Below are 26,677 nucleotides of genomic sequence, written 5' to 3'. Positions count from 1 at the left end.
TTCATCATAGAGCTTGATGGTTTTGCGACTGCACTTGAAGAAACTTTCAAAGTTATTGAAATGTTCCGTTTTGACTGACCTTCATGTCTTAAAGTCATGATGGGCTGTAATTTTTCTTTGTTTATTTGAGCTGTTCTTGCCATAATATGAACTTGGTCTTTTACCAAATATGGCTATCTTCTGTATAACCCACTATCTTGTCACAACACAGCTGATTGGCTCAAATGTATTTGAGAAGGAAAGAAATTCCACAAATGAACTTTTAAGAAGGCACATCTGTTAATTGAAATGCATTCCAGGTGACTACCTCATGAAGCTGGTTGAGAAAATGCCAAGAGTTTCCAAAGCTGTCATCAAGGCAAGGGGTGACTATTTGAATATTCTCAAATATAAAATATATTTTGATTTGTTTAACACTTTTTTGCCTATTGCATGATTATTTCATAGTTTTGATATCTTCACTTTGTTATTTCATAGTTTTGATATCTTCACTTTGTGTTATTTCATAGTTTTGATATCTTCACTTTGTGTTATTTCATAGCTTTGATATCTTCACTTTGTGTTATTTCATAGTTTTGATATCTTCACTTTGTGTTATTTCATAGTTTTGATATCTTCACTTTGTGTTATTTTGCTTTGATATCTTCACTTTGTGTTATTTCATAGTTTTGATATCTTCATATCTTCACTTTGTGTTATTTCATAGTTTTGATATCTTCACTTTGTGTTATTTCATAGCTTTGATATCTTCACTTTGTGTTATTTCATAGTTTTGATATCTTCACTTTGTGTTATTTCATAGTTTTGATATCTTCACTTTGTGTTATTTCATAGTTTTGATATCTTCACTTTGTGTTATTTCATAGCTTTGATATCTTCACTTTGTGTTATTTCATAGCTTTGATATCTTCACTTTGTGTTATTTCATAGCTTTGATATCTTCACTTTGTGTTATTTCATAGTTTTGATATCTTCACTATTATCCTACAATTTAGACAATGGTAAACATAAACAAAACATTGAATGAGTTGATGTGTCCAAACTTTTGACCTCCAGTCTATCTATTAGTACACTGCTCAAAAAAATAAAGGGAACACTTAAAAGACACAATGTAACTCCAAGTCAATCACACTTCTGTGAAATCAAACTGTCCACTTAGGAAGCAACATGGAATAGACAACAGGTGGAAATTATAGGCAATTAGCAAGACACCCCCAATAAAGTAGTGGTTCTGCAGGTGGTGACCACAGACCACTTCTCAGTTCCTATGCTTCCTGGCTGATGTTTTGGTCACTGTTGAATGCTGGCGGTGCTTTCACTCTAGTGGTAGCATGAGACGGAGTCTACAACCCACACAAGTCGCTCAGGTAGTGCAGCTCATCCAGGATGGCACATCAATGTGAGCTCTGGCAAGAAGGTTTGCTGTGTCTGTCAGCGTAGTGTCCAGAGCATGGAGGCACTACCAGGAGACAGGCCAGTACATCAGGAGACGTGGAGGAGGCCGTAGGAGGGCAACAACCCAGCAGCAGGACCGCTACCTCTGCCTTTGTGCAAGGAGGAGCAGGAGGAGCACTGCCAGAGCCCTGCAAAATGACCTCTAGCAGGCCACAAATGTGCATGTGTCTGCTCAAACGGTCAGAAACAGACTCCACGAGGGTGGTATGAGGGCCTGACGTCCACAGGTGGCATTTTCCAGAGAACACCAAGATTGGCAAATTCGCCACTGGTGCACTGTGCTCTTCACAGATTAAATCAGGTTCACATTGAGCACATGTGACAGACGTGGCAGAGTCTGGAGACGCCGTGGAGAACGTTCTGCTGCCTGCAACATCCTCCAGCATGACCGGTTTGGAGGTGGGTCAGTCATGGTGTGGGGTGGCATTTCTTTGGGGGGCCGCACAGCCCTCCATGTGCTCTCCAGAGGTAGCTTGACTGCCATTAGGTACTGAGATGAGATCCTCAGACCCCTTGTGAGACCATATGCTGGTGCAGTTGGCCCTGGGTTCCTCCTAATGCAAGACAATGCTAGACCTCATGTGGTTGGAGTGTGTCAGCAGTTCCTGCAAGAGGAAGGCATTGATGCTATGGACTGGCCCGCCTGTTCCCCAGACCTGAATCCAATTGAGCACATCTGGAACATCATGTCTCGCTCCATCCACCAACGCCACATTGCACCACAGACTGTCCAGGAGTTGGCGGATGCTTTAGTCCAGGTCTGGGAGGAGATCCCTCAGGAGACCATCCGCCACCTCATCAGGAGCATGCCCAGGCGTTGTAGGGAGGTCATACAGGCATGTGGAGGCCACACACACTACTGAGCCTCATTTTGACTTGTTTTAAGGACATTACATCAAAGTTGGATCAGCCTGTAGTGTGGTTTTCCACTTTATTTTGAGTGTGACTCCAAATCCAGACCTCCATGGGTTGATAAATTTGATTTCCAGCACATTCAACTATGTAAAGAAAAAAGTATTTAATAATAATATTTCATTCATTCAGATCTAGGAGGTGTTATTTTAGTGTTCCCTTTATATTTTTGAGCAGTGTATTATTTTACCATAGGAGGGCAATAGGTTTTATATATCTGTTAGTATTATTTTACCATAGGAGGGCAATAGGTTTTATATATCTGTTAGTATTATTTTACCATAGGAGGGCAATAGGTTTTATATATCTATTAGGACTATTTTTTTATTACTATTTTTATACAGTGGGGAGAACAAGTTTTTGATACACTGCCGATTTGGCCGATTTTCCTACTTACAAAGCATGTAGAGGTCTGTCATTTTTATCATAGGTACACTTCAACTGTGAGAGACAGAATCTAAAACAACAATCCAGAAAATCACATTGTATGATTTTTAAGTAATTAATTTGCAAATTTGCAATTTGGATAAAAAAGCTGTTATGTCCAAAAACATTTCACCTTTTCATTATCCATTTCAATAGGGAACTTCATCTTCAAACAAACATTTCTGTGTGTGTGCTAATGTGTATGTGCATGTGTATATTCTGGCCCATGTCTGAGTTACAGTATAACCTGGGTGTGTCTGTGTGAGGGTTCCTTGGTGGTATAAGGGAAGCCCCAATAGTGTGGGATCTCTTGTAGATAATGAGTCTGACTGCTTCATGCCCTAGAAATAATTGACTGGCTGGGACACACTAGTACTCCATGTATCCCACCTTCTCCAGCATCTTCCAGTGTCTTCTCTAGTCTCTTCTCTAGTCTTCTCCAGTGTCTCTCCTCCATTGTCCTCCAGTCTCTCCTCCATTGTCCTCCAGTCTCTCCTCCAGTCTCTTCTCCATTGTCTTCCAGTCTCTTCTCCATTGTCCTCCAGTCTCTCCTCCAGTCTCTTCTCCATTGTCTTCCAGTCTCTTCTCCATTGTCCTCCAGTCTCTCCTCCAGTCTCTTCTCCATTGTCTTCCAGTCTCTTCTCCATTGCCCTCCAGTCTCTCCTCCAGTCTCTTCTCCATTGTCTTCCAGTCTCTTCTCCAGTCTCTCCTCCAGTCTCTTCTCCATTGTCTTCCAGTCTCTTCTCCATTGTCTTTCAGTCTCTTCTCCATTGTCTTTCAGTCTCTTCTCCATTGTCTTTCAGTGTCTTCTCCAGTCTCCATTGTTTTCCCCAGTCTCTATTGTCTTCCCCAGTCTCTATTGTTTTCCCCAGTCTCTATTGTTTTCCCCAGTCTCCATTGTCTTCCCCAGTCTCCATTGTTTTCCCCAGTCTCCATTGTTTTCCCCAGTCTCCATTGTTTTCCACAGTCTCCATTGTTTTCCCCAGTCTCCATTGTCTTTCAGTGTCTTCCCCAGTCTCCATTGTCTTCCCCAGTCTCCATGGTCTTCCCCAGTCTCCATTGTCTTTCAGTGTCTTCTCCAGTCTCCATTGTCTTTCCCAGTCTCCATTGTCTTCCCCAGTCTCCATTGTTTCCCCATTCTCCATTGTCTTTCAGTGTCTTCTCCAGTCTCCATTGTCTTCTCCAGTCTCCATTGTCTTCCCCAGTCTCCATTGTTTTCCCCAGTCTCCATTGTCTTTCAGTGTCTTCCCCAGTCTCCATTGTCTTCCCCAGTCTCCATTGTCTTCCCCAGTCTCCATTGTTTTCCCCAGTCTCCATTGTCTTTCAGTGTCTTCTCCAGTCTCCATTGTCTTCCCCAGTCTCCATTGTTTTCCCCAGTCTCCATTGTCTTTCAGTGTCTTCTCCAGTCTCCATTGTCTTCCCCAGTCTCCATTGTCTTCCCCAGTCTCCATTGTCTTCCCCAGTCTTCCCCAGTCTCCATTGTCTTCCCCAGTCTCCATTGTCTTCCCCAGTCTCCATTGTCTTCCCCAGTCTCCATTGTTTTCCCCAGTCTCCATTGTCTTCTCCAGTCTCTTCCAGGGTTTCTTCTCCAGTCTCCTCTTACTTTTCATTCTCTTTTAGTCTCCTCTTCATCTTTTAACTTTTTTTATTTTCTAGTTCTCCTTCTTCTCTCCTTATCTCTCTTCCTTCAAGCTCCGTTCCTCTCTTTGCTCATCATTTTCTGTTTTTATTTTCTCCCTCCTCGTTGATCACTCCTCCCTTTATCTCTTCTCTTCTTCTCTTTCCTCATTATAGTCCTCTTTCTCATCCTCTTAGTCATCTCTCTTTTGTTTCTTTCCCTCTCTATTCCATATCTTACCCCATCTCTCCATCTTTCTGATGTGTGTTGGGGCTCGTATTAACCCTTTAAAGAGTGAGTGTACACCGGAATCCCATGTGGATGCTGACTTCAATGTTCTCAGTGGAGCTCCGCCGTAATGCTTCTAAAGTAGCTGCCTCCTGCTCTCCTCCCACTCCTACTGCTAGCCTGGGGAGATGCAGGCAGTCTAGCAGACACACACACTCACACACACAAAAATACACACACACACACACAAACAAAAATACACACACACACACACAAACAAAAATACACACACACACACACAAACAAAAATACACACACACACACACACAAACAAAAATACACACACACACACACACAAACAAAAATACACACACACACACACAAACAAAAATACACACACACACACAAACAAAAATACACACACACACACACACACAAACAAAAATATACACACACACACAAACAAAAATACACACACACACACACAAACAAATACACACACACACACAAACAAAAATACACACACACACACAAACAAAAATACACACAAACAAAAATATACACACACACACACAAACAAAAATATACACACACACAAACAAAAATATACACACAAACAAAAATATACACACACACACACACAAACAAAAATATACACACACACACACACACAAACATAAATACACACACACACACAAATACAAATACATACATAGACAGATACAGACAATTGTAGACAGATCAGCTAGCCACCATGCTTATCTATGGAGAAACTCTATGTCCAATTCAACTGACAGGAATGAAATGGAATCAAACCCAAATCGAGTCTACCCAGCTGGGAGAGCCCAGTGTCTGCCCACCCAGTGTCTGCCCACCCAGTGTCTGCCCACCCAGTGTCTGCCCACCCAGTGTCTGCCCACCCAGTGTCTGCCCACCCAGTGTCTGGCTTGCTTGTGTCTGGCTTGCTTGTGTCTGGCTTGCTTGTGTCTGGCTTGCTTGTGTCTGGCTTGCTTGTGTCTGGCTTGCTTGTGTCTGGCTTGCTTGTGTCTGGCTAGGCTTGTGTCTGGCTTGCTTGTGTCTGGCTGTCTGTCCGTCCGTCTGTCGGTCTGTATCCATCCAATAGACGTTGACCTGTGGGGATATGGACTGTCTGTGGATCATGGGGAAATACCACTCTGGACAGGGTCATTGCATCTCCTGCTAGAGCAACAAGCTCTCACAGTCTCACTGCAGAATCTGAAGTTTGTCCATAAACGTCAAATGTAGAGTAAAAAAAATCTTTGATTTTACCAGGTAAATTGACTGAGAACACATTCTCATTTACAGCAACGACTGGCTGGCTGGCATAAGGTAGTCTATATGCCAAGTGGATATGACCTTCTCCAAGTGGCCCTTACTCTAATTAATGATCTAGGATCAGTATTCCCTGTCCCTGTCCTAGCTTTAACCATTACAGGTTAAAAGCATGAACTGATTTGTGACCGACTGCCTCGATTCGGTCTTATGTAGCAAAATTTGAAATCGTGTTTTTTACAGCAACATAAGCGACTCAGAGCTAGAAAATAGTTTATCATACAATGCAGTTGAAGAACAATGGGGAAAGTCATACACTTGTAACCCCACTTTTAAGAAAATGTCTCTTGAATGTTTTGCTACACCTACTGGAGAGGTGTTCTTTTGTCTACACCTATTCAGTATCATTCACACCCACTTGAGCCTTAGCCCCACCCATCTCTTTAAGGATTCACATGTGAGGTAATTTGATAAACAGAGTGATTAGTTTAGTAAACAACCAAGTGTTGAAAGTAATAGCGTTCAATCAGGAATAATACCAGGTAAAAATACAGTTGATATAGTTGATATAGTCCTTGATATAGTCCTTGATACAGTCCTTGATACAGTCCTTGATATAGTCCTTGATACAGTCCTTGATACAGTCCTTGATACAGTCCTTGATACAGTCCTTGATACAGTCCTTGATACAGTCCTTGATACAGTCCTTGATATAGTCCTTGATATAGTCCTTGATATAGTCCATACAGCACCAATCAGAAGTTTGGACACACCTACTCATTCCAGGGTTTTTCTTTATTTTTACTATTTTCTACATTGTAGAATAATAGTGAAGACATCAAAACTATGAAATAACATATATGGAATCATATAGTAACCAAAAAAGGGTTAAACAAATAAGGTAGCCTATATGTTAAAAATAAATGATAGTCCCACTAAGCGCAAACCAGATGGGATGGTGTATCGCTGCAGAATGCTGTGGTAGCCGTGCTGGTTAAGTGTGCCTTAAATTCTAAATAAATTACAGACAGTGTCACCAGCAAAGCTCCCCCACACCATCTTACCTCCTCCTCTGTGCTTCACAGTGGGAACTACACATGTGGACATCACCTACTCTGTGTCTCACAAAGACCAAAGGACAGATTTCCACTGGTCTAATGTACATTGCTTGAGTTTCTTGGCCCAAGCAAGTATTATTATTATTAATATTAGTGTCCTTTAGTAGTGTTTTTTTTTGCAGCAATTTGACCATGAAGGCCTGATTTACGCAGTCGCCTCTGAACAGTTGATGTTTGTGTCTGATACTTGAACTCTAATGACCTTATCCTCTGCAGCAGAGGTAACTCTTGGTCTTCCTTTTCTGTGGCGGTCCTCATGAGAGCCAGTTTCATCATAATGCTTGATGGTTTTTGCGACTCACTTGAAGAAATTTTAAAAGTTGTTGAAATTTCCGTATTGACCTTTATGTCTTAAAGTAATGAGGGACTGTTGTTTCTCTTTGCTTATTTGAGCTGTTCTTGCCATAATATGGACTTGGTCTTTTACCAAATAGGGCTCTCTTCTGTATATCACCCCTACCTTGTCACAACACAACTGATTGGCTCAAACGCATTAAGAAGGAAATAAATTCCACAAATTAACTTTTAACAAGGCACACCTGTTAATTGAAATGTATTCCAGGTGACTACCTCATGAAGCTGGTTGAGAGAATTCCAAGAGTGTGCAAAGCTGTTATCAAGGCAAAAGGGTGGCTACTTTGAAGAATCTAAAATCTAACACTTATTTTGATTTGTCAAACCCTTTTTTTGGTTACTACATGATTCCTATAAAATAACACGTTTTGATGTCTTCACTATAATTCTGCAATGTAGAAAAGAGCTTTTAAAATTAAAATAAAAAGTTGAATTAGTCGGTGTGTCTAAACTTTAGACTGGTACCTAATCTGACTTTGGTGCAGGTCATGTTGTTCTTCAAATGACGGTCTCTGGTAAACACACTACATCAAATCAAATAAGACGTGTATTTGTCACATGCACAGGATACAGAAGGTGTAAACTGTACAGTGAAATGGTTACTCGCATAGTAGCAATATCAAAAACAGAAGGTGTCCAAATAAAACTGTTTTCGAATTATTCGATTTTTTTGCACTATTGGTTAAGCCTGTAAGTAAGCATTTCACTGAGGTCTACGTTGTATTCGGCGCACGTGACAAATAAACTTTGATTTGATTTGAGATGACGCTTACCTGACACACTTTTCCAAACTGATGGGTCATGTGAAGGAAATTCTATAACCACCCCCAGGCCACATCTAGATAAGTGGATGGATCACTATTGTCTAGACATGTACACATGTTCATAAAATACCATGAACCATAATCACCTCCAGACACACCTTGGCTAAAATTATGGGTCATGTAATCATCTGGCAAAGTGTGTTGTTTAAACATCTAGCTAGCTAACCAATGAACTGGTATAATCCCAACTCCTACTGCTACCAACCAATACAAACATTGTCATAGCTGTGGTAGGATGTTGACCTCATCCCGTCAGTTGAGGATGCCTGGTTGTTCTTTAAAAGTAATTAAATAAGCATGCCCCTTTCAAAAAATGTAGAACTAAGAACAGATATAGCCCTTGGTTCACTCCAGACCTGACTGACCTCAACGAGCACAAACACATCCTGTGGCGTACTGCACTAGCATCGAATAGTCCCCGGGATATGCAACTTTTCAGGGAAGTTAGGAACCAATACACACAGTCAGTTAGAAAGCAAAGGCCAGCTTTTTCCATCCTGTAGCTTTAACTCCAAAAGGTTCTGGGACACTAAAGTCCATGGAGAATAAGAGCACCTCCTCCCAGCTGCCCACTGCACTGAGGCTAGGAAACAGTGTCACCACCGATAAAGCCACAATAATCGAGAATTTCATTAAGCATTTCTCTACGGCTGGCCATGCTTTCCTCTTGGCTACCCCAACCCTAGCCAACAGCTCCCCACCCCCCACAGCTACCTGCCCAAGCCTCAGCAGCTTCTCCTTCACCTAAATCCAGATGTCAGATGTTCTGAAAGAGCTGCATAACCTGGACCCGTACAAATCAGCTGGGCTAGACAATCTGGACCCTCTCTTTCTAAAATTATCTGCCACCATTGTTGCAACCTCTATGACTAGTCTGTTCAACCTCTCTTTCATATCGTCCGAGATTCCTAAAGATTGGAAAGCTGCCGCAGTCACCCCCCTCTTCAAAGGGGGAGACACTTTAGACCCAAACTGTTACAGGCCTATATCCATCCTGCCCTGGCTTTCTAAAGTCTTTGAAAGCCAAGTTAACAAACATATCACTGACCATTTCGAATCCCATCGTACCTTCTCCGCTGTGCAATCCGATTTCTGAGCTGGTCACGGGTGCACCTCAGCCACACTCAAGGTACTAAACGATATCATAACCGCCATCGATAAAAGACAGTACTGTGCAGCCGTCTTCATCGACCTGGCCAAGGCTTTCGACTCTGTCAATCACCATATTCTCATCGGCAGACTCAACAGCCTTTTGTTTCTCAAATGACTGCCTCTCCTGGTTCACCAACTACTTCTCAGATAGAGTTCAGTGTGTCAAATCGGAGTGCCAGAGGTCTGGACAACAGGCCGTCTCTTTGCGGGTATCACAGGGTCCAATTCTCGAACCGACTCTTTTCTCTGTATATATCAATGATGTTGCTCTTGCTGCGGGTGATTCCTTGATCCATCTGTACGCAGACGACACTATTCTGTATACTTCTGGCCCTTTGGACACTGTGTTAACAAACCTCCAGATGAGCTTCAATGCCATACAACACTCCTTCTGTGGCCTCCAACTGCTCTTAAACGCTAGTAAAACTAAATGCATGCTCTTCAACCGATCGCTACCCGCACCTGCCTGCCCGACTAACATCACTACTCTGGATGGTTCTGACATAGAATATGTGGACAACTACAAATACAAGGCGTCTGGCTAGACTGTAAACTCTCCTTCCAGACTCATATTAAGCATCTCCAATCCAAAATTGGTCATCATCACTGGTCACCATAACAACACCCACCTCTAACACGCGCTCAGCAGGTATATCTCACTCGTCACCCCAAAGCTAACACCCACTTTGGCCACCTTTCCTTCCAGTTCTCTGCTGCCAATGACTGGAACGAATTGCAAAAATCGCTGAAGTTGGAGACTTATATCTCCCTCAAAACTTTAAGCGGCAGCTATCTGAGCAGCTTACCGATCACTGCAACTGTACATAGCCCATCTGTAAATAGCCCACCCAACTACCTACCTCATCCCCATATTGTTTTTATTTACTTTTTTTGCACACCAGTATTTCTACTTGCACATCATCATCTGCACCTCTATCACTTCAGTGTTAATTTGCTGAAATGTAATTACTTCGCTACTATGGCCTATTTATTGTCTCACCTCCTTACTCCACTTCCACACACTGTATATATATATTTCTATTGTGTTATTGACTGTACTGTTCTTTTATCCTATGTGTAACTGTGTAGTTTTTTATCCCACTGCTTTGCTTTATCTTGGCCAGGTCGCAGTTGTAAAAGAGAACTAGCTGGTTAAATAAAGTGAAAATAAAAAATAAATAGTATGAATCTGCAGGTAGCTAAAGCTAACCAACCAGGTTCAATGTTAGCTAGTTAACATCAGGCTATAACTAAGAATGCAAATGGGTTTCTGATTCAAATAATATTATTACACAAATCATACAGTTAGCTAGCGAGCCAGCAAGCTAATATTCACGAGCAAGCTAACAGTATGCTTTCAATGAAAAATGACTTTCTGACAAAATGAGAAGTTTATAATATCTGAATATGTAGCTAGACGCTTACCCGTATACATGGATGAAGGCTTCACGGCCGACTGGAACCATTTATAACTCTGTTTTGTTCGAAGCTACATCTTGTTTGGCGTTGTCAAGTCTTTCCGGGTCACACTGACTGTGGCGTTTGCAGAAAGTAGCAAAAACATTTTCCCAACTGATCTGTCGATAGTGCCTGCTAAATTCAGGGCATCAATGTTGATGAGAAAAGTAGCAAAAACGCTGCAGTAGAAAGGACTATCAACACATACTGAGCTGCTCACATTATAGACAGAAGCATGCTACATGGCAGACCAATCCAAACTCATCTCCTGGCATGTCCAGCCCATCCATTATCTCAGCCAATCATGGCTAGCGGGAAGGTTCCTGATTTTTTTTCAGTGGCAAAACCAACTAGGCTCGTAATTTAACAATTGTATTTAGGGATGGAATACACATTTTTTTATTAAGGCACATGAAAGTTCACATGTTCCAGAAGGCATTTCTGCCAAAAACGCATTTTGATTAAAAAAATGTATGTTACGTTCAAATGCCTCTCCTGTGAGGTAGTGACGTGTGACATATGCCCAGTTCACTGAGACAAGTCATATTTGAGCCCAAACCGAAGTTGTGAGCTGTTGGTTAGATGTGGATCTTGTCAGGGTGTGGAAGCAGATACATTTTTTTTTTAGCTGCAGTGAAGCAGACCTGCAATAGGCTTAGGAGGAGGAGTTGGATTTTGTCAGGGGGAGGGATCTAAACAGCCAGCCACTCCCAGACTCCCGACCTGGAAAAAGGTGCAGTGTGGAATCTACAGCGTCATGACAACCATCTCCATTCTTTCCTCCTCCTTCCTCCTCCTCTTCCCTCCTTCCCTTCCTCTGTGTTCATCTCCTGCACAGGATCACATTAATATTCCTTTGAAGCCTGTTTCAACTGCAGCCAGATTTCTCCCTCTCCCTCCTCTTTTCTCTTTCTTTTTTACTTAGACTCTATCTCATTCTCTCTCCTCTCTCTCCTCTGTCCTTTCTCCTCTCTCTCCTCTCTCTCCTCTGTCCTTTCTCCTCTCTCTCCTCTCTCTCCTCTCTCTCAGGGATCACTCTCTCCTATTTATCCCACTTCAAGGAGGGGCACACCCGCCTCAGGTTTTATTACCTTTAGTGAAGAGTTCCCCCAACACACAATTGTTTTGTACATTTTAGTCATTTAGCAGACGTTTCTATCCAGAGTGATTTAATGTTAGTACAATCGTCTTAAGATACACTATACAGTTGAAGTCAGAAGTTTACATACAATTTAGCCAAATACAAAATATTTAAACTCAGTTTTTCACAATTCCTGACATTTAATCCTAGTAAAACATTACCTCTCTTAGGTCAGTTAGGATCAGCACTTAATTTTTAGAATGTGAAATGTCAGAATAATAGTAGAGAGTGATTTATTTCAGCTTTTATTTTTTCCATCACATGTGGGTCATAAGTTTACATGCACTCAATTAGTATTTGGTAGCATTGCATTTAAATTGTTTAACTTGGGTCAAACGTTTCGGGTAGCCTTCTACAAGCTTCCCACAATAAATTGGGTGAATTTTGGCCCATTCCTCTGACAGAGCTGGTGTAACTGATTCAGGTTTGTAGGCCTCCTTGCTCGCACACGCTTTTTCAGTTCTGCCCACACATTTTCTATAGGATTGAGGTCAGAGCTTTGTGATGGCCATGCCAATACCTTGACTTTGTTGTCCTTAAGCCATTTTGACACAACTTTAGAAGTATGATTGGGGTCATTGTCCATTTGGAAGACCCATTTGTATCCAAGCTTTAACTTCCCGACTGATGTCTTGAGATGTTTCTTCAATATATCCATAATTTTCCTACCTCATGATGCCATCTATTTTGTGAAGTGCACCCGTCCCTCCTGCCGCAAAGCACCCTCACAACATGATGCTGCCACCCCCGTGCTTCACTGTTGCGATGGTGTTCTTCGGCTTGCAAGCCTCCCCCGTTTTCCTCCAAACATAACGATGGTCATTATGACCAAACAGTTCTATTTTTGTTTCATCAGACCAGAGGACATTTCTCCAAAAAGTACGATATTTGTCCCCATGTGCAGTTGCAAACCGTAGTCTGGCTTTTTTTATGGTGCTTTTGGAGCAGTGGCTTCTTCCTTGGTGAGCGGCCTTGCAGGTTATGTCGATATAGGACTCGATTTACTGTGGATATAGATACTTTTGTACCGGTTTCCTCCAGCATCTTCACAGGGTCCTTTGCTGTTGTTCTGGGATTGATTTTCACTTTTCGCACCAAAGTACGTTCATCTCTAGGAGACAGAACGCGTCTCCTTCCTGAGCGGTATGACAGCTGTGTGGTCCCATGGTGTCCCAACTGTCTGTAAGCAATTGTTGGAAAAATTACTTGTGTCATGCACAAAGTAGATGTCCTGACCGACTTGCCAAACTATAGTTTGTTAACAAGAAATTTGTGGAGTGGCTGAAAAATGAGTTTTAATGACTCCAACGTAAGTGTATGTAAACTTCCGACTTCAACTCTATATACAAAAGTATGTGGACCCCCTTCAAATTTGTCTATTCGTTTTTTTCAACCACACCCTGTCACGTTCTGACCTTTATTTCCTTTGTTTTGTCATTATTTAGTATGGTCAGGGCGTGAGTTGGGGTGGGCAGACTATGTTTGTTTTTCTATGATTTGGGTATTTCTATGTTTCGGCCTAGTATGGTTCTCAATCAGAGGCAGGTGTCATTAGTTGTCTCTGATTGAGAATCATACTTAGGCAGCCTGGGTTTCACTGTGTGTTTGTGGGTGTTTGTTTCCATGTCTGTGTTTTTCACCACACGGTACTGTTTTGGGTTTCGTTCATTCCACGTTTCTTGTTTTTGTATTCAGTTGTTGATGTGTACATTTTCGTATTAAAAGAACCATGGACACTTACCACGCCGCATATTGGTCCTCTGATCCTTTTCGCCTCTCCTCTTCGGAAGAAGAGGAGGAAATCCCTTACACACCCGCTGCTGATAGGTGTCTAAAATCGAGCACACAGCCATGCAATCTCCAAAAATTGGTTTACTGAAGAGCTCAGTGACTTCAACGTGGCACCGGCATAGGATACCACCTTACCAACAAGTCAGTTCATTAAATATCTGTCCTGCTAGAGCTGCCCCGGTCAAATGTAAGTGCTGTTATTGTGAAGTGGAAACATCTAGCAACAACAGCAGCTCAGCCGTGAAGTGGTAGGCCACACAAGCTAACATAATGGTACCGCACGTAGCACGTAAAAATCATCTGTCCTCGGTTTCAACACTCACTATCGAGTTCCAAACTGCCTCTGGAAGCAACGTCAGCACAAGAACTGTTCGTCGGGAGCTTTATGAGATGGGTTTCCATGGCCGAGCAGCCAAGCATCTGCTGAAGGGGTGTAAAGTTCGCCGCCATTGGACTCTGGAGGAGTGGAAACGCGTTCTCTGGGGGTGATGACTCACACTTCACCATCTGGCTGTCCGACGGACGAATCTGGGTTTGGTGGATGTCAGGAGAACGCTACCTGCCCCACTGCATAGTGTGAACTGTAAAGTTTGGTGGAAGAGGAATAATGGTCTGGGGCTATTTTTCACGGTTCGGGCTTGGTCCCTTAGATTCAGTGGGACATCTTAACGCTACAGCATACAATGACATTCTAGATGATTCTGTGCTTCCAACAGTTTGGGGAAGGCCCTTTTCTGTTTCAGCATGACTCTTGCTGTTCTGTAGGTAAACACACGCACACACAAACACACACGCAGACACAAACACACACGCAGACAAACACACACACACACACACACACACACATACACACACACGACAAAACACACACACACACCTTTGACAGAGTGTGTTGATTGGTTTAGAATGGTTGTTGCCTCTTGTAGGAGAGTTGAGTGTATTTTTAGATCAAGGGGTAGACTGAGGAGGGGTAGCTGGGTGAGAGACTGAAGACGGGAGGGGTAGCTGGGTGAGAGAGACTGAGGAGGGGTGGTTGTGATTGTAAGGAAAACTGCAGTCTGAAGGGAAGTCCCCCCTTACACACACACACAGCATTGCCCTTGTAATGCAGGGTAGTGTTTGCTCCCTGTTCCCTCTTTCTCTCTCTCTCTGTGTAAATGTCAGCACTCTCACATTTATTTGCCAGAGCCCAGAGCACTGGCCTACCCTCTCTGTTTACCTCTGTCCCTACAGCAATCCCTTTTACCTCTTCTCATCCCCCTCTCTCATTTTCCTTACCCTTCTCCCTCTCTCTCATCACCCCTCTCTCCTCTCGTCCCTCTATCTCATCCCTCTCCTCTCATCCCTCTCTCTCATCACCCCTCTCTCCTCTCATCCCTCTTTCTCATCCCTCTTTCTCATCCCTCTCTCTCATCCCTCTCTCTCATTCTCCTCATACCCCCTCAGCCATTTTTCTCTCATTCTACCCTCCTCCTCTGTCATCCCTTTCTCTTGTTTTATTTCCTCACAATCTCTCTCTCTCTTTCCCCTCCTGCACTCCATCAGTGGTTAGAAATGTAAGAATTTTCCTGTTGTCCTAGTGTCCCTACTTGTAGTGTTTTGGAGTTGGTGGAGTGCAGCGATGATAGAGTAGCTCTTTGTCACTTTCTAAGTCAGTCTATTTGTATAAAGATGTATTTGTATATGTTATATACTGTAAGCTCCATAGTAATCTCTTATACCACGAAACACCTTATCTCTTTCTTAGGAAGTTTCTCTCGCTCTCTCTCTCTCTGTTATTCTATTTCTGAGCACAATGATGACTCATGTGGCTCACACCTGCTCAAAAGTCATGGAACACAGCGGTTGCAGATGTCTGTCTCTGTCTGTCTCTGCCTCTGTCTGTCTCTGCCTCTGTCTGTCTCTGCCTCTCTCTGTCTGTCTGTCTCTGCTTCTGTCTGTCTCTGCTTCTGTCTGTCTCTGCCTCTGTCTGTCTGTCTCTGCCTCTGTCTGTCTGTCTGTCTGTCCTGTCTCTGCTGTGTCTCTGTCTGTCTGTCTGTCTCTGTGTCTGTCTGTCTGTGTCTGTCTCTGTGTCTGTCTCTGTCTGTCTGTCTCTGTTTGTCTGTCTCTGTGTCTGTCTCTGTCTGTCTTTCTCTGTCTCTGCCTGTCTGTCTGTCTGTCTGTCTCTGCCTCTGTCTGTGTCTGTCTGTCTCTGTCTGTCTGTCTCCTGTCTGTCTCTGTCTCTGCCTCTGTCTGTCTCTGCCTCTGTCTGTCTGTCTGTCTCTGCCTCTGTCTGTCTCTGCCTCCTGTCTGTCTGTCTGTCTGTCTCTGCCTCTGTCTGTCTCTGCCTCTGTCTGTCTCTGCCTCTGTCTGTGTCTGTCTGTCTCGGTCTGTCTGTCTCTGTCTGTCTCTGTGTCTCTCTGTCTGTCTCTGTGTCTCTCTGTCTGTCTCTGTGTCTGTCTCGGTCTGTCTGTCTCTGTGTCTGTCTCTGTGTCTGTCTGTCTCTGTTTGTCTGTCTCTGTGTCTGTCTCTGTCTGTCTGTCTCCTGTATGTCTCTGCCTCTGTCTGTCTCTGCCTCTGTCTGTCTGTCTGTCTGTCTGTCTGTCTGTCTGTCTGTCTGTCTGTCTGTCTGTCTGTCTGTCTGTCTCTGCCTCTGTCTGTGTCTGTCTGTCTCTGTCTGTCTCTGTCTGTCTGTCTCTGTTTGTCTGTCTCCTGTCTGTCTCTGTCTCTGCCTCTGTCTGTCTCTGCCTCTGTCTGTCTGTCTGTCTCTGCCTCTGTCTGTCTCTGCCTCTGTCTGTCTCTGCCTCTGTCTGTCTCTGCCTCTGTCTGTCTCTGCCTCTGTCTGTCTGTCTGTCTCTGCCTCTGTCTGTCTCTGCCTCTGTCTGTGTCTGTCTGTCTCTGGCTGTCTGTCTCTGTGTCTGTCTCGGTCTGTCTGTCTCTGTCTTTCTCTGTCTGTCTCTGTCTGTCTCTGTCTGTCTCTGTGTCTCTGTCTGTCTCTGTGTCTGTCTCGGTCTGTCTGTCTCTGTGTCTGTCTCGGTCTGTCTGTCTCTGTGTCTGTCTCTGTGTCTCTCTGTCTGTCTCTGTGTCTGTCTCTCTGTCTGTCTCTGTGTCTGTCTCTGTTTGTCTGTCTCTGTGTCTGTCTCTCTGTCTGTCTCTGTTTGTCTGTCTCTGTTTGTCTGTCTCTGTTTGTCTGTCTCTGTTTGTCTGTCTCTGTTTGTCTGTCTCTGTGTCTGTCTCTGTTTGTCTGTCTCTGTCTGTCTCTGTTGTCTCTGTCTGTATGTCTGTGTCTGTGTCTGTCTGTCTGTGTCTGTCTCTGTCTGTCTGTCTGGACTGGGGGATATTATTTTGTAATCTCTATATATTGCTCCACTTTACTGATGATTTCTCTCTCTCGCTTTCTCTCCTTCTCTCTCGCTCGCTCTCTCTCTATCTCTCTCGTTCTCTCCATCCAGTGAGTGACAGCTGTTTTAGGAACCTGGCAGAGGACCGCAGTGGAATCAACCTAAAAGATCTGGTGCACGACCCCTCCCTGTAAGTCTTCCAACTCTAAACCCCCAGCACATTTACACCAACACACACACACACACCGGTCTGCTCTTGTTTATTACCAGTAGTAACATGGTGTGTTAGTGTAAATGTGTCAGGGTGTATTCGCGTAGATGTGTCAGGGTGTAGATGTACCAGGCCGTGTTAGTGTAGATGTGCCAGGGTGTATCAGTGTAGATGTGTCAGGGTGTATCAGTGTAGATGTGTCAGGGTGTATCAGTGTAGATGTGTCAGGGTGTATCAGTGTAGATGTGCCAGGGTGTATCAGTGTAGATGTGCCAGGGTGTATCAGTGTAGATGTGTCAGGGTGTAGATGTGCCAGGGTGTATCAGTGTAGATGTGCCAGGGTGTATCAGTGTAGATGTGCCAGGGTGTATCAGTGTAGATGTGCCAGGGTGTATCAGTGTAGATGTGCCAGGGTGTATCAGTGTAGATGTGCCAGGGTGTATCAGTGTAGATGTGCCAGGGTGTATCAGTGTAGATGTGCCAGGGTGTATCAGTGTAGATGTGCCAGGGTGTAGATGTGCCAGGGTGTAGATGTGCCAGGGTGTATCAGTGTAGATGTGCCAGGGTGTATCAGTGTAGATGTGCCAGGGTGTATCAGTGTAGATGTGCCAGGGTGTATCAGTGTAGATGTGTCAGGGTGTATCAGTGTATATGTGCCAGGGTGTATCAGTGTAGATGTGCCAGGGTGTATCAGTGTAGATGTGCCAGGGTGTATCAGTGTAGATGTGCCAGGGTGTATCAGTGGCAGGGTGTATTAGTGTAGATGTGTCAGGGTGTATCAGTGTAGATGTGTCAGGGTGTATCAGTGTAGATGTGTCAGGGTGTATCAGTGTAGATGTGCCAGTGTGTAGATGTGTCAGGGTGTATCAGTGTAGATGTGTCAGGGTGTATCAGTGTAGATGTGTCAGGGTGTATCAGTGTAGATGTGTCAGGGTGTATCAGTGTAGATGTGTCATGGTGTATCAGTGTAGATGTGCCAGGGTGTATCAGTGTAGATGTGGCAGGGTGTATCAGTGTAGATGTGGCAGGGTGTATCAGTGTAGATGTGGCAGGGTGTATCAGTGTAGATGTGGCAGGGTGTATCAGTGTAGATGTGTCAGGGTGTATCAGTGTAGATGTGTCAGGGTGTATCAGTGTAGATGTGTCAGGGTGTATCAGTGTAGATGTGTCAGGGTGTATCAGTGTAGATGTGCCAGGGTGTATCAGTGTAGATGTGTCAGGGTGTATCAGTGTAGATGTGTCAGGGTGTAGATGTGTCAGGGCGTATCAGTGTAGATGTGTCGGGGTGTATCAGTGTAGATGTGTCGGGGTGTATCAGTGTAGATGTGTCAGGGTGTATCAGTGTAGATGTGTCAGGGTGTATCAGTGTAGATGTGCCAGGGTGTATCAGTGTAGATGTGGCAGGGTGTATCAGTGTAGATGTGTCAGGGTGTAGATGTGTCAGGGCGTATCAGTGTAGATGTGCCAGGGTGTATCAGTGTAGATGTGCCAGGGTGTATCAGTGTAGATGTGCCAGGGTGTATCAGTGTAGATGTGCCAGTGTGTAGATGTGTCAGGGAGTATTAGTGTAGATGTGTCAGGGTGTATCAGTGTAGATGTGTCAGGGTGTATCAGTGTAGATGTGTCAGGGTGTATCAGTGTAGATGTGTCAGGGTGTATCAGTGTAGATGTGCCAGTGTGTAGATGTGTCAGGGTGTATCAGTGTAGATGTGTCAGGGTGTATCAGTGTAGATGTGTCAGGGTGTATCAGTGTAGATGTGTCAGGGTGTATCAGTGTAGATGTGTCAGGGTGTATCAGTGTAGATGTGCCAGGGTGTATCAGTGTAGATGTGCCAGGGTGTATCAGTGTAGATGTGGCAGGGTGTATTAGTGTAGATGTGTCAGGGTGTATCAGTGTAGATGTGTCAGGGTGTAGATGTGTCAGGGCGTATCAGTGTAGATGTGTCAGGGCGTATCAGTGTAGATGTGTCACGGCGTATCAGTGTAGATGTGCCAGGGTGTATCTGTGTAGATGTGTCAGGGTGTATCAGTGTAGATGTGCCAGGGCGTATCAGTGTAGATGTGCCAGGGCGTATCAGTGTAGATGTGCCAGGGCGTATCAGTGTAGATGTGCCAGGTGTAGATGTGCCAAGGTGTAGATGTGCCAGGGTGTAGATGTGCCAGGGCGTATCAGTGTAGATGTGTCAGGGTGTAGATGTGTCAGGGCGTATCAGTGTAGATGTGTCAGGGTGTATCAGTGTAGATGTGCCAGGGTGTATCAGTGTAGATGTGCCAGGGTGTATCAGTGTAGATGTGCCAGGGTGTATCAGTGTAGATGTGTCAGGGTGTATCAGTGTAGATGTGCCAGGCGTATCAGTGTAGATGTGCCAGGGCGTATCAGTGTAGATGTGTCAGGGTGTAGATGTGTCAGGGCGTATCAGTGTAGATGTGTCAGGGTGTATCAGTGTAGATGTGTCAGGGTGTATCAGTGTAGATGTGCCAGGGTGTATCAGTGTAGATGTGCCAGGGTGTATCAGTGTAGATGTGTCAGGTGTAGATGTGTCAGGGTGTATCAGTGTAGATGTGTCAGGGTGTATCAGTGTAGATGTGTCAGGGTGTAGATGTGTCAGGGTGTATCAGTGTAGATGTGTCAGGGTGTATCAGTGTAGATGTGCCAGGGTGTATCAGTGTAGATGTGCCAGGGTGTATCAGTGTAGATGTGCCAGGGTGTATCAGTGTAGATGTGTCAGGGTGTATCAGTGTAGATGTATCAGGGTGTAGATGTGTCAGGGTGTATCAGTGTAGATGTATCAGGGTGTAGATGTGTCAGGGTGTATCAGTGTAGATGTGTCAGGGTGTATCAGTGTAGATGTGCCAGGGTGTATCAGTGTAGATGTGCCAGGGTGTATCAGTGTAGATGTGCCAGGGTGTATCAGTGTAGATGTGCCAGGGTGTATCAGTGTAGATGTGCCAGGGTGTATCAGTGTAGATGTGCCAGGGTGTATCAGTGTAGATGTGCCAGGGTGTAGATGTGCCAGGGTGTAGATGTGCCAGGGTGTATCAGTGTAGATGTGCCAGGGTGTATCAGTGTAGATGTGCCAGGGTGTATCAGTGTAGATGTGCCAGGGTGTATCAGTGTAGATGTGTCAGGGTGTATCAGTGTATATGTGCCAGGGTGTATCAGTGTAGATGTGCCAGGGTGTATCAGTGTAGATGTGCCAGGGTGTATCAGTGTAGATGTGCCAGGGTGTATCAGTGGCAGGGTGTATTAGTGTAGATGTGTCAGGGTGTATCAGTGTAGATGTGTCAGGGTGTATCAGTGTAGATGTGTCAGGGTGTATCAGTGTAGATGTGCCAGTGTGTAGATGTGTCAGGGTGTATCAGTGTAGATGTGTCAGGGTGTATCAGTGTAGATGTGTCAGGGTGTATCAGTGTAGATGTGTCAGGGTGTATCAGTGTAGATGTGTCATGGTGTATCAGTGTAGATGTGCCAGGGTGTATCAGTGTAGATGTGGCAGGGTGTATCAGTGTAGATGTGGCAGGGGTGTATCAGTGTAGATGTGGCAGGGTGTATCAGTGTAGATGTGGCAGGGTGTATCAGTGTAGATGTGTCAGGGTGTATCAGTGTAGATGTGTCAGGGTGTATCAGTGTAGATGTGTCAGGGTGTATCAGTGTAGATGTGTCAGGGTGTATCAGTGTAGATGTGCCAGGGTGTATCAGTGTAGATGTGTCAGGTGTATCAGTGTAGATGTGTCAGGGTGTAGATGTGTCAGGGCGTATCAGTGTAGATGTGTCGGGTGTATCAGTGTAGATGTGTCAGGGTGTATCAGTGTAGATGTGTCAGGGTGTATCAGTGTAGATGTGTCAGGGTGTATCAGTGTAGATGTGCCAGGGTGTATCAGTGTAGATGTGGCAGGGTGTATCAGTGTAGATGTGTCAGGGGTGTAGATGTGTCAGGGCGTATCAGTGTAGATGTGCCAGGGTGTATCAGTGTAGATGTGCCAGGGTGTATCAGTGTAGATGTGCCAGGGTGTATCAGTGTAGATGTGCCAGTGTGTAGATGTGTCAGGGAGTATTAGTGTAGATGTGTCAGGGTGTATCAGTGTAGATGTGTCAGGGTGTATCAGTGTAGATGTGTCAGGGTGTATCAGTGTAGATGTGTCAGGGTATCAGTGTAGATGTGCCAGTGTGTAGATGTGTCAGGGGTGTATCAGTGTAGATGTGTCAGGGTGTATCAGTGTAGATGTGTCAGGGTGTATCAGTGTAGATGTGTCAGGGTGTATCAGTGTAGATGTGTCAGGGTGTATCAGTGTAGATGTGCCAGGGTGTATCAGTGTAGATGTGCCAGGGTGTATCAGTGTAGATGTGGCAGGGTGTATTAGTGTAGATGTGTCAGGGTGTATCAGTGTAGATGTGTCAGGGTGTAGATGTGTCAGGGCGTATCAGTGTAGATGTGTCAGGGCGTATCAGTGTAGATGTGTCACGGCGTATCAGTGTAGATGTGTCAGGGTGTATCTGTGTAGATGTGTCAGGGTGTATCAGTGTAGATGTGCCAGGGCGTATCAGTGTAGATGTGCCAGGGCGTATCAGTGTAGATGTGCCAGGGCGTATCAGTGTAGATGTGCCAGGGTGTAGATGTGCCAAGGTGTAGATGTGCCAGGGTGTAGATGTGCCAGGGCGTATCAGTGTAGATGTGTCAGGGTGTAGATGTGTCAGGGCGTATCAGTGTAGATGTGTCAGGGTGTATCAGTGTAGATGTGCCAGGGTGTATCAGTGTAGATGTGCCAGGGTGTATCAGTGTAGATGTGCCAGGGTGTATCAGTGTAGATGTGTCAGGGTGTATCAGTGTAGATGTGCCAGGGCGTATCAGTGTAGATGTGCCAGGGCGTATCAGTGTAGATGTGTCAGGGTGTAGATGTGTCAGGGCGTATCAGTGTAGATGTGTCAGGGTGTATCAGTGTAGATGTGTCAGGGTGTATCAGTGTAGATGTGCCAGGGTGTATCAGTGTAGATGTGCCAGGGTGTATCAGTGTAGATGTGTCAGGGTGTAGATGTGTCAGGGTGTATCAGTGTAGATGTGTCAGGGTGTATCAGTGTAGATGTGTCAGGGTGTAGATGTGTCAGGGTGTATCAGTGTAGATGTGTCAGGGTGTATCAGTGTAGATGTGCCAGGGTGTATCAGTGTAGATGTGCCAGGGTGTATCAGTGTAGATGTGCCAGGGTGTATCAGTGTAGATGTGTCAGGGTGTATCAGTGTAGATGTATCAGGGTGTAGATGTGTCAGGGTGTATCAGTGTAGATGTATCAGGGTGTAGATGTGTCAGGGTGTATCAGTGTAGATGTGTCAGGGTGTATCAGTGTAGATGTGTCAGGGTGTATCAGTGTAGATGTGCCAGGGCGTATCAGTGTAGATGTGTCAGGGTGTATCTGTGTAGATGTGTCAGGGTGTATCAGTGTAGATGTGTCAGGGTGTATCAGTGTAGATGTGCCAGGGCGTATCAGTGTAGATGTGCCAGGGCGTATCAGTGTAGATGTGTCAGGGTGTAGATGTGTCAGGGCGTATCAGTGTAGATGTGTCAGGGTGTATCAGTGTAGATGTGTCAGGGTGTATCAGTGTAGATGTGCCAGGGTGTATCAGTGTAGATGTGCCAGGGTGTATCAGTGTAGATGTGTCAGGGTGTAGATGTGTCAGGGTGTATCAGTGTAGATGTGTCAGGGTGTATCAGTGTAGATGTGTCAGGGTGTATCAGTGTAGATGTGTCAGGGTGTAGATGTGTCAGGGTGTATCAGTGTAGATGTGTCAGGGTGTATCAGTGTAGATGTGTATCAGTGTAGATGTGTCAGGGTGTATCAGTGTAGATGTGTCAGGGTGTATCAGTGTAGATGTGCCAGGGCGTATCAGTGTAGATGTGTCAGGGCGTATCAGTGTAGATGTGTCAGGGTGTATCAGTGTAGATGTGTCAGGGTGTATCAGTGTAGATGTGCCAGTGTGTAGATGTGTCAGGGTGTATCAGTGTAGATGTGTCAGGGTGTATCAGTGTAGATGTGTCAGGGTGTATCAGTGTAGATGTGCCATGTAGATGTGGCAGGGTGTATCAGTGTAGATGTGGCAGGGTGTATCAGTGTAGATGTGTCAGGGTGTATCAGTGTAGATGTGTCAGGGTGTATCAGTGTAGATGTGTCAGGGTGTATCAGTGTAGATGTGTCAGGGTGTATCAGTGTAGATGTGTCAGGGTGTATCAGTGTAGATGTGCCAGGGTGTATCAGTGTAGATGTGGCAGGGTGTATTAGTGTAGATGTGTCAGGGTGTATCAGTGTAGATGTGTCAGGGTGTATCAGTGTAGATGTGTCAGGGCGTATCAGTGTAGATGTGTCAGGGTGTATCAGTGTAGATGTGCCAGGGTGTATCAGTGTAGATGTGTCAGGGTGTATCAGTGTAGATGTGCCAGGGCGTATCAGTGTAGATGTGCCAGGGTGTATCAGTGTAGATGTGCCAGGGTGTATCAGTGTAGATGTGCCAGGGTGTAGATGTGCCAGGGCGTATCAGTGTAGATGTGTCAGGGTGTAGATGTGTCAGGGTGTAGATGTGTCAGGGCGTATCAGTGTAGATGTGTCAGGGTGTATCAGTGTAGATGTGCCAGGGTGTATCAGTGTAGATGTGCCAGGGTGTATCAGTGTAGATGTGCCAGGGCGTATCAGTGTAGATGTGCCAGGGCGTATCAGTGTAGATGTGTCAGGGTGTAGATGTGTCAGGGTGTATCAGTGTAGATGTGTCAGGGTGTATCAGTGTAGATGTGTCAGGGTGTAGATGTGTCAGGGTGTATCAGTGTAGATGTGTCAGGGTGTATCAGTGTAGATGTGCCAGGGTGTATCAGTGTAGATGTGCCAGGGTGTATCAGTGTAGATGTGCCAGGGTGTATCAGTGTAGATGTGTCAGGGTGTATCAGTGTAGATGTGTCAGGGTGTATCAGTGTAGATGTGTCAGGGTGTAGATGTGTCAGGGTGTATCAGTGTAGATGTGTCAGGGTGTATCAGTGTAGATGTGTCAGGGTGTATCAGTGTAGATGTGCCAGGGCGTATCAGTGTAGATGTGTCAGGGCGTATCAGTGTAGATGTGTCAGGGTGTATCAGTGTAGATGTGTCAGGGTGTATCAGTGTAGATGTGCCAGGGCGTATCAGTGTAGATGTGCCAGGGCGTATCAGTGTAGATGTGTCAGGGTGTAGATGTGTCAGGGCGTATCAGTGTAGATGTGTCAGGGTGTATCAGTGTAGATGTGCCAGGGTGTATCAGTGTAGATGTGCCAGGGTGTATCAGTGTAGATGTGTCAGGGTGTAGATGTGTCATGGTGTATCAGTGTAGATGTGTCAGGGTGTATCAGTGTAGATGTGTCAGGGTGTATCAGTGTAGATGTGTCAGGGTGTAGATGTGTCAGGGTGTATCAGTGTAGATGTGTCAGGGTGTATCAGTGTAGATGTGCCAGGGTGTATCAGTGTAGATGTGTCAGGGTGTATCAGTGTAGATGTGCCAGGGCGTATCAGTGTAGATGTGTCAGGGTGTATCAGTGTAGATGTGTCAGGGTGTATCAGTGTAGATGTATCAGTGTAGATGTGTCAGGGTGTATCAGTGTAGATGTGCCAGGGTGTATCAGTGTAGATGTGTCAGGGCGTATCAGTGTAGATGTGTCAGGGTGTATCAGTGTAGATGTGTCAGGGTGTATCAGTGTAGATGTGCCAGGGTGTATCAGTGTAGATGTGCCAGGGTGTATCACTGGATGTATCAGGGTGTAGATGTGTCAGGGGGTGTATCAGTGTAGATGTGTCAGGGTGTATCAGTGTAGATGTGTCAGGGTGTAGATGTGTCAGGGTGTATCAGTGTAGATGTGTCAGGGTGTATCAGTGTAGATGTGTCAGGGTGTATCAGTGTAGATGTGTCAGGGTGTATCAGTGTAGATGTGCCAGGGTGTATCAGTGTAGATGTGCCAGGGTGTATCAGTGTAGATGTGTCAGGGTGTAGATGTGTCAGGGTGTATCAGTGTAGATGTGTCAGGGTGTATCAGTGTAGATGTGTCAGGGTGTAGATGTGTCAGGGTGTATCAGTGTAGATGTGTCAGGGTGTATCAGTGTAGATGTGCCAGGGTGTATCAGTGTAGATGTGCCAGGGTGTATCAGTGTAGATGTGCCAGGGTGTATCAGTGTAGATGTGCCAGGGTGTATCAGTGTAGATGTGTCAGGGTGTATCAGTGTAGATGTATCAGGGTGTAGATGTGTCAGGGTGTATCAGTGTAGATGTGTCAGGGTGTATCAGTGTAGATGTGTCAGGGTGTATCAGTGTAGATGTGTCAGGGTGTATCAGTGTAGATGTGCCAGGGCGTATCAGTGTAGATGTGTCAGGGTGTATCAGTGTAGATGTGTCAGGGTGTATCAGTGTAGATGTGCCAGGGCGTATCAGTGTAGATGTGTCAGGGTGTATCAGTGTAGATGTGTCAGGGTGTATCAGTGTAGATGTGTCAGGGTGTATCAGTGTAGATGTGTCAGGGTGTATCAGTGTAGATGTGCCAGGGTGGATCAGTGTAGATGTGCCAGGGTGTATCAGTGTAGATGTGTCAGGGTGTAGATGTGTCAGGGTGTATCAGTGTAGATGTGTCAGGGTGTATCAGTGTAGATGTGTCAGGGTGTAGATGTGTCAGGGTGTATCAGTGTAGATGTGTCAGGGTGTATCAGTGTAGATGTGCCAGGGTGTATCAGTGTAGATGTGCCAGGGGTATCAGTGTAGATGTGCCAGGGTGTATCAGTGTAGATGTGTCAGGGTGTATCAGTGTAGATGTGTCAGGGTGTATCAGTGTAGAGATGTGTCAGGGTGTATCAGTGTAGATGTGTCAGGGTGTATCAGTGTAGATGTGTCAGGGTGTATCAGTGTAGATGTGCCAGGGTGTATCAGTGTAGATGTGCCAGGGCGTATCAGTGTAGATGTGTCAGGGTGTATCAGTGTAGATGTGTCAGGGTGTATCAGTGTAGATGTGCCAGGGCGTATCAGTGTAGATGTGCCAGGGCGTATCAGTGTAGATGTGTCAGGGTGTAGATGTGTCAGGGCGTATCAGTGTAGATGTGTCAGGGTGTATCAGTGTAGATGTGCCAGGGTGTATCAGTGTAGATGTGTATCAGTGTAGATGTGTCAGGGTGTATCAGTGTAGATGTGTCAGGGTGTATCAGTGTAGATGTGCCAGGGTGGATCAGTGTAGATGTGCCAGGGTGTATCAGTGTAGATGTGTCAGGGTGTAGATGTGTCAGGGTGTATCAGTGTAGATGTGTCAGGGTGTATCAGTGTAGATGTGTCAGGGTGTATCAGTGTAGATGTGCCAGGGTGTATCAGTGTAGATGTGTCAGGGTGTATCAGTG

General features: G+C 45.1%; 1 protein-coding gene across 1 annotated transcript in view; it reads left to right on the top strand.

Annotated features, from left to right (window-relative positions):
- Nucleotides 1-5,443: 5,443 nt before the first annotated feature.
- LOC115139157 (gephyrin-like) overlaps nt 5,444-26,677 on the top strand; it is a 140,397-nt gene continuing 119,163 nt past the window's right edge. The window contains exons 1-2 of the mRNA XM_065026955.1: nt 5,444-5,579; nt 17,202-17,280. Of these exons, the coding sequence (XP_064883027.1) occupies nt 5,444-5,579; nt 17,202-17,280 (215 nt within the window). The remainder of the gene's footprint in view (nt 5,580-17,201; nt 17,281-26,677) is intronic.

This window comes from Oncorhynchus nerka, linkage group LG13 (genome assembly GCF_034236695.1).
Source record: "Oncorhynchus nerka isolate Pitt River linkage group LG13, Oner_Uvic_2.0, whole genome shotgun sequence".
NCBI classification, from domain to species: Eukaryota; Metazoa; Chordata; class Actinopteri; order Salmoniformes; family Salmonidae; genus Oncorhynchus; species Oncorhynchus nerka.
Note: the sequence above shows the minus strand (reverse complement) of the source record. Positions and strands in the feature narration are given on the sequence as shown.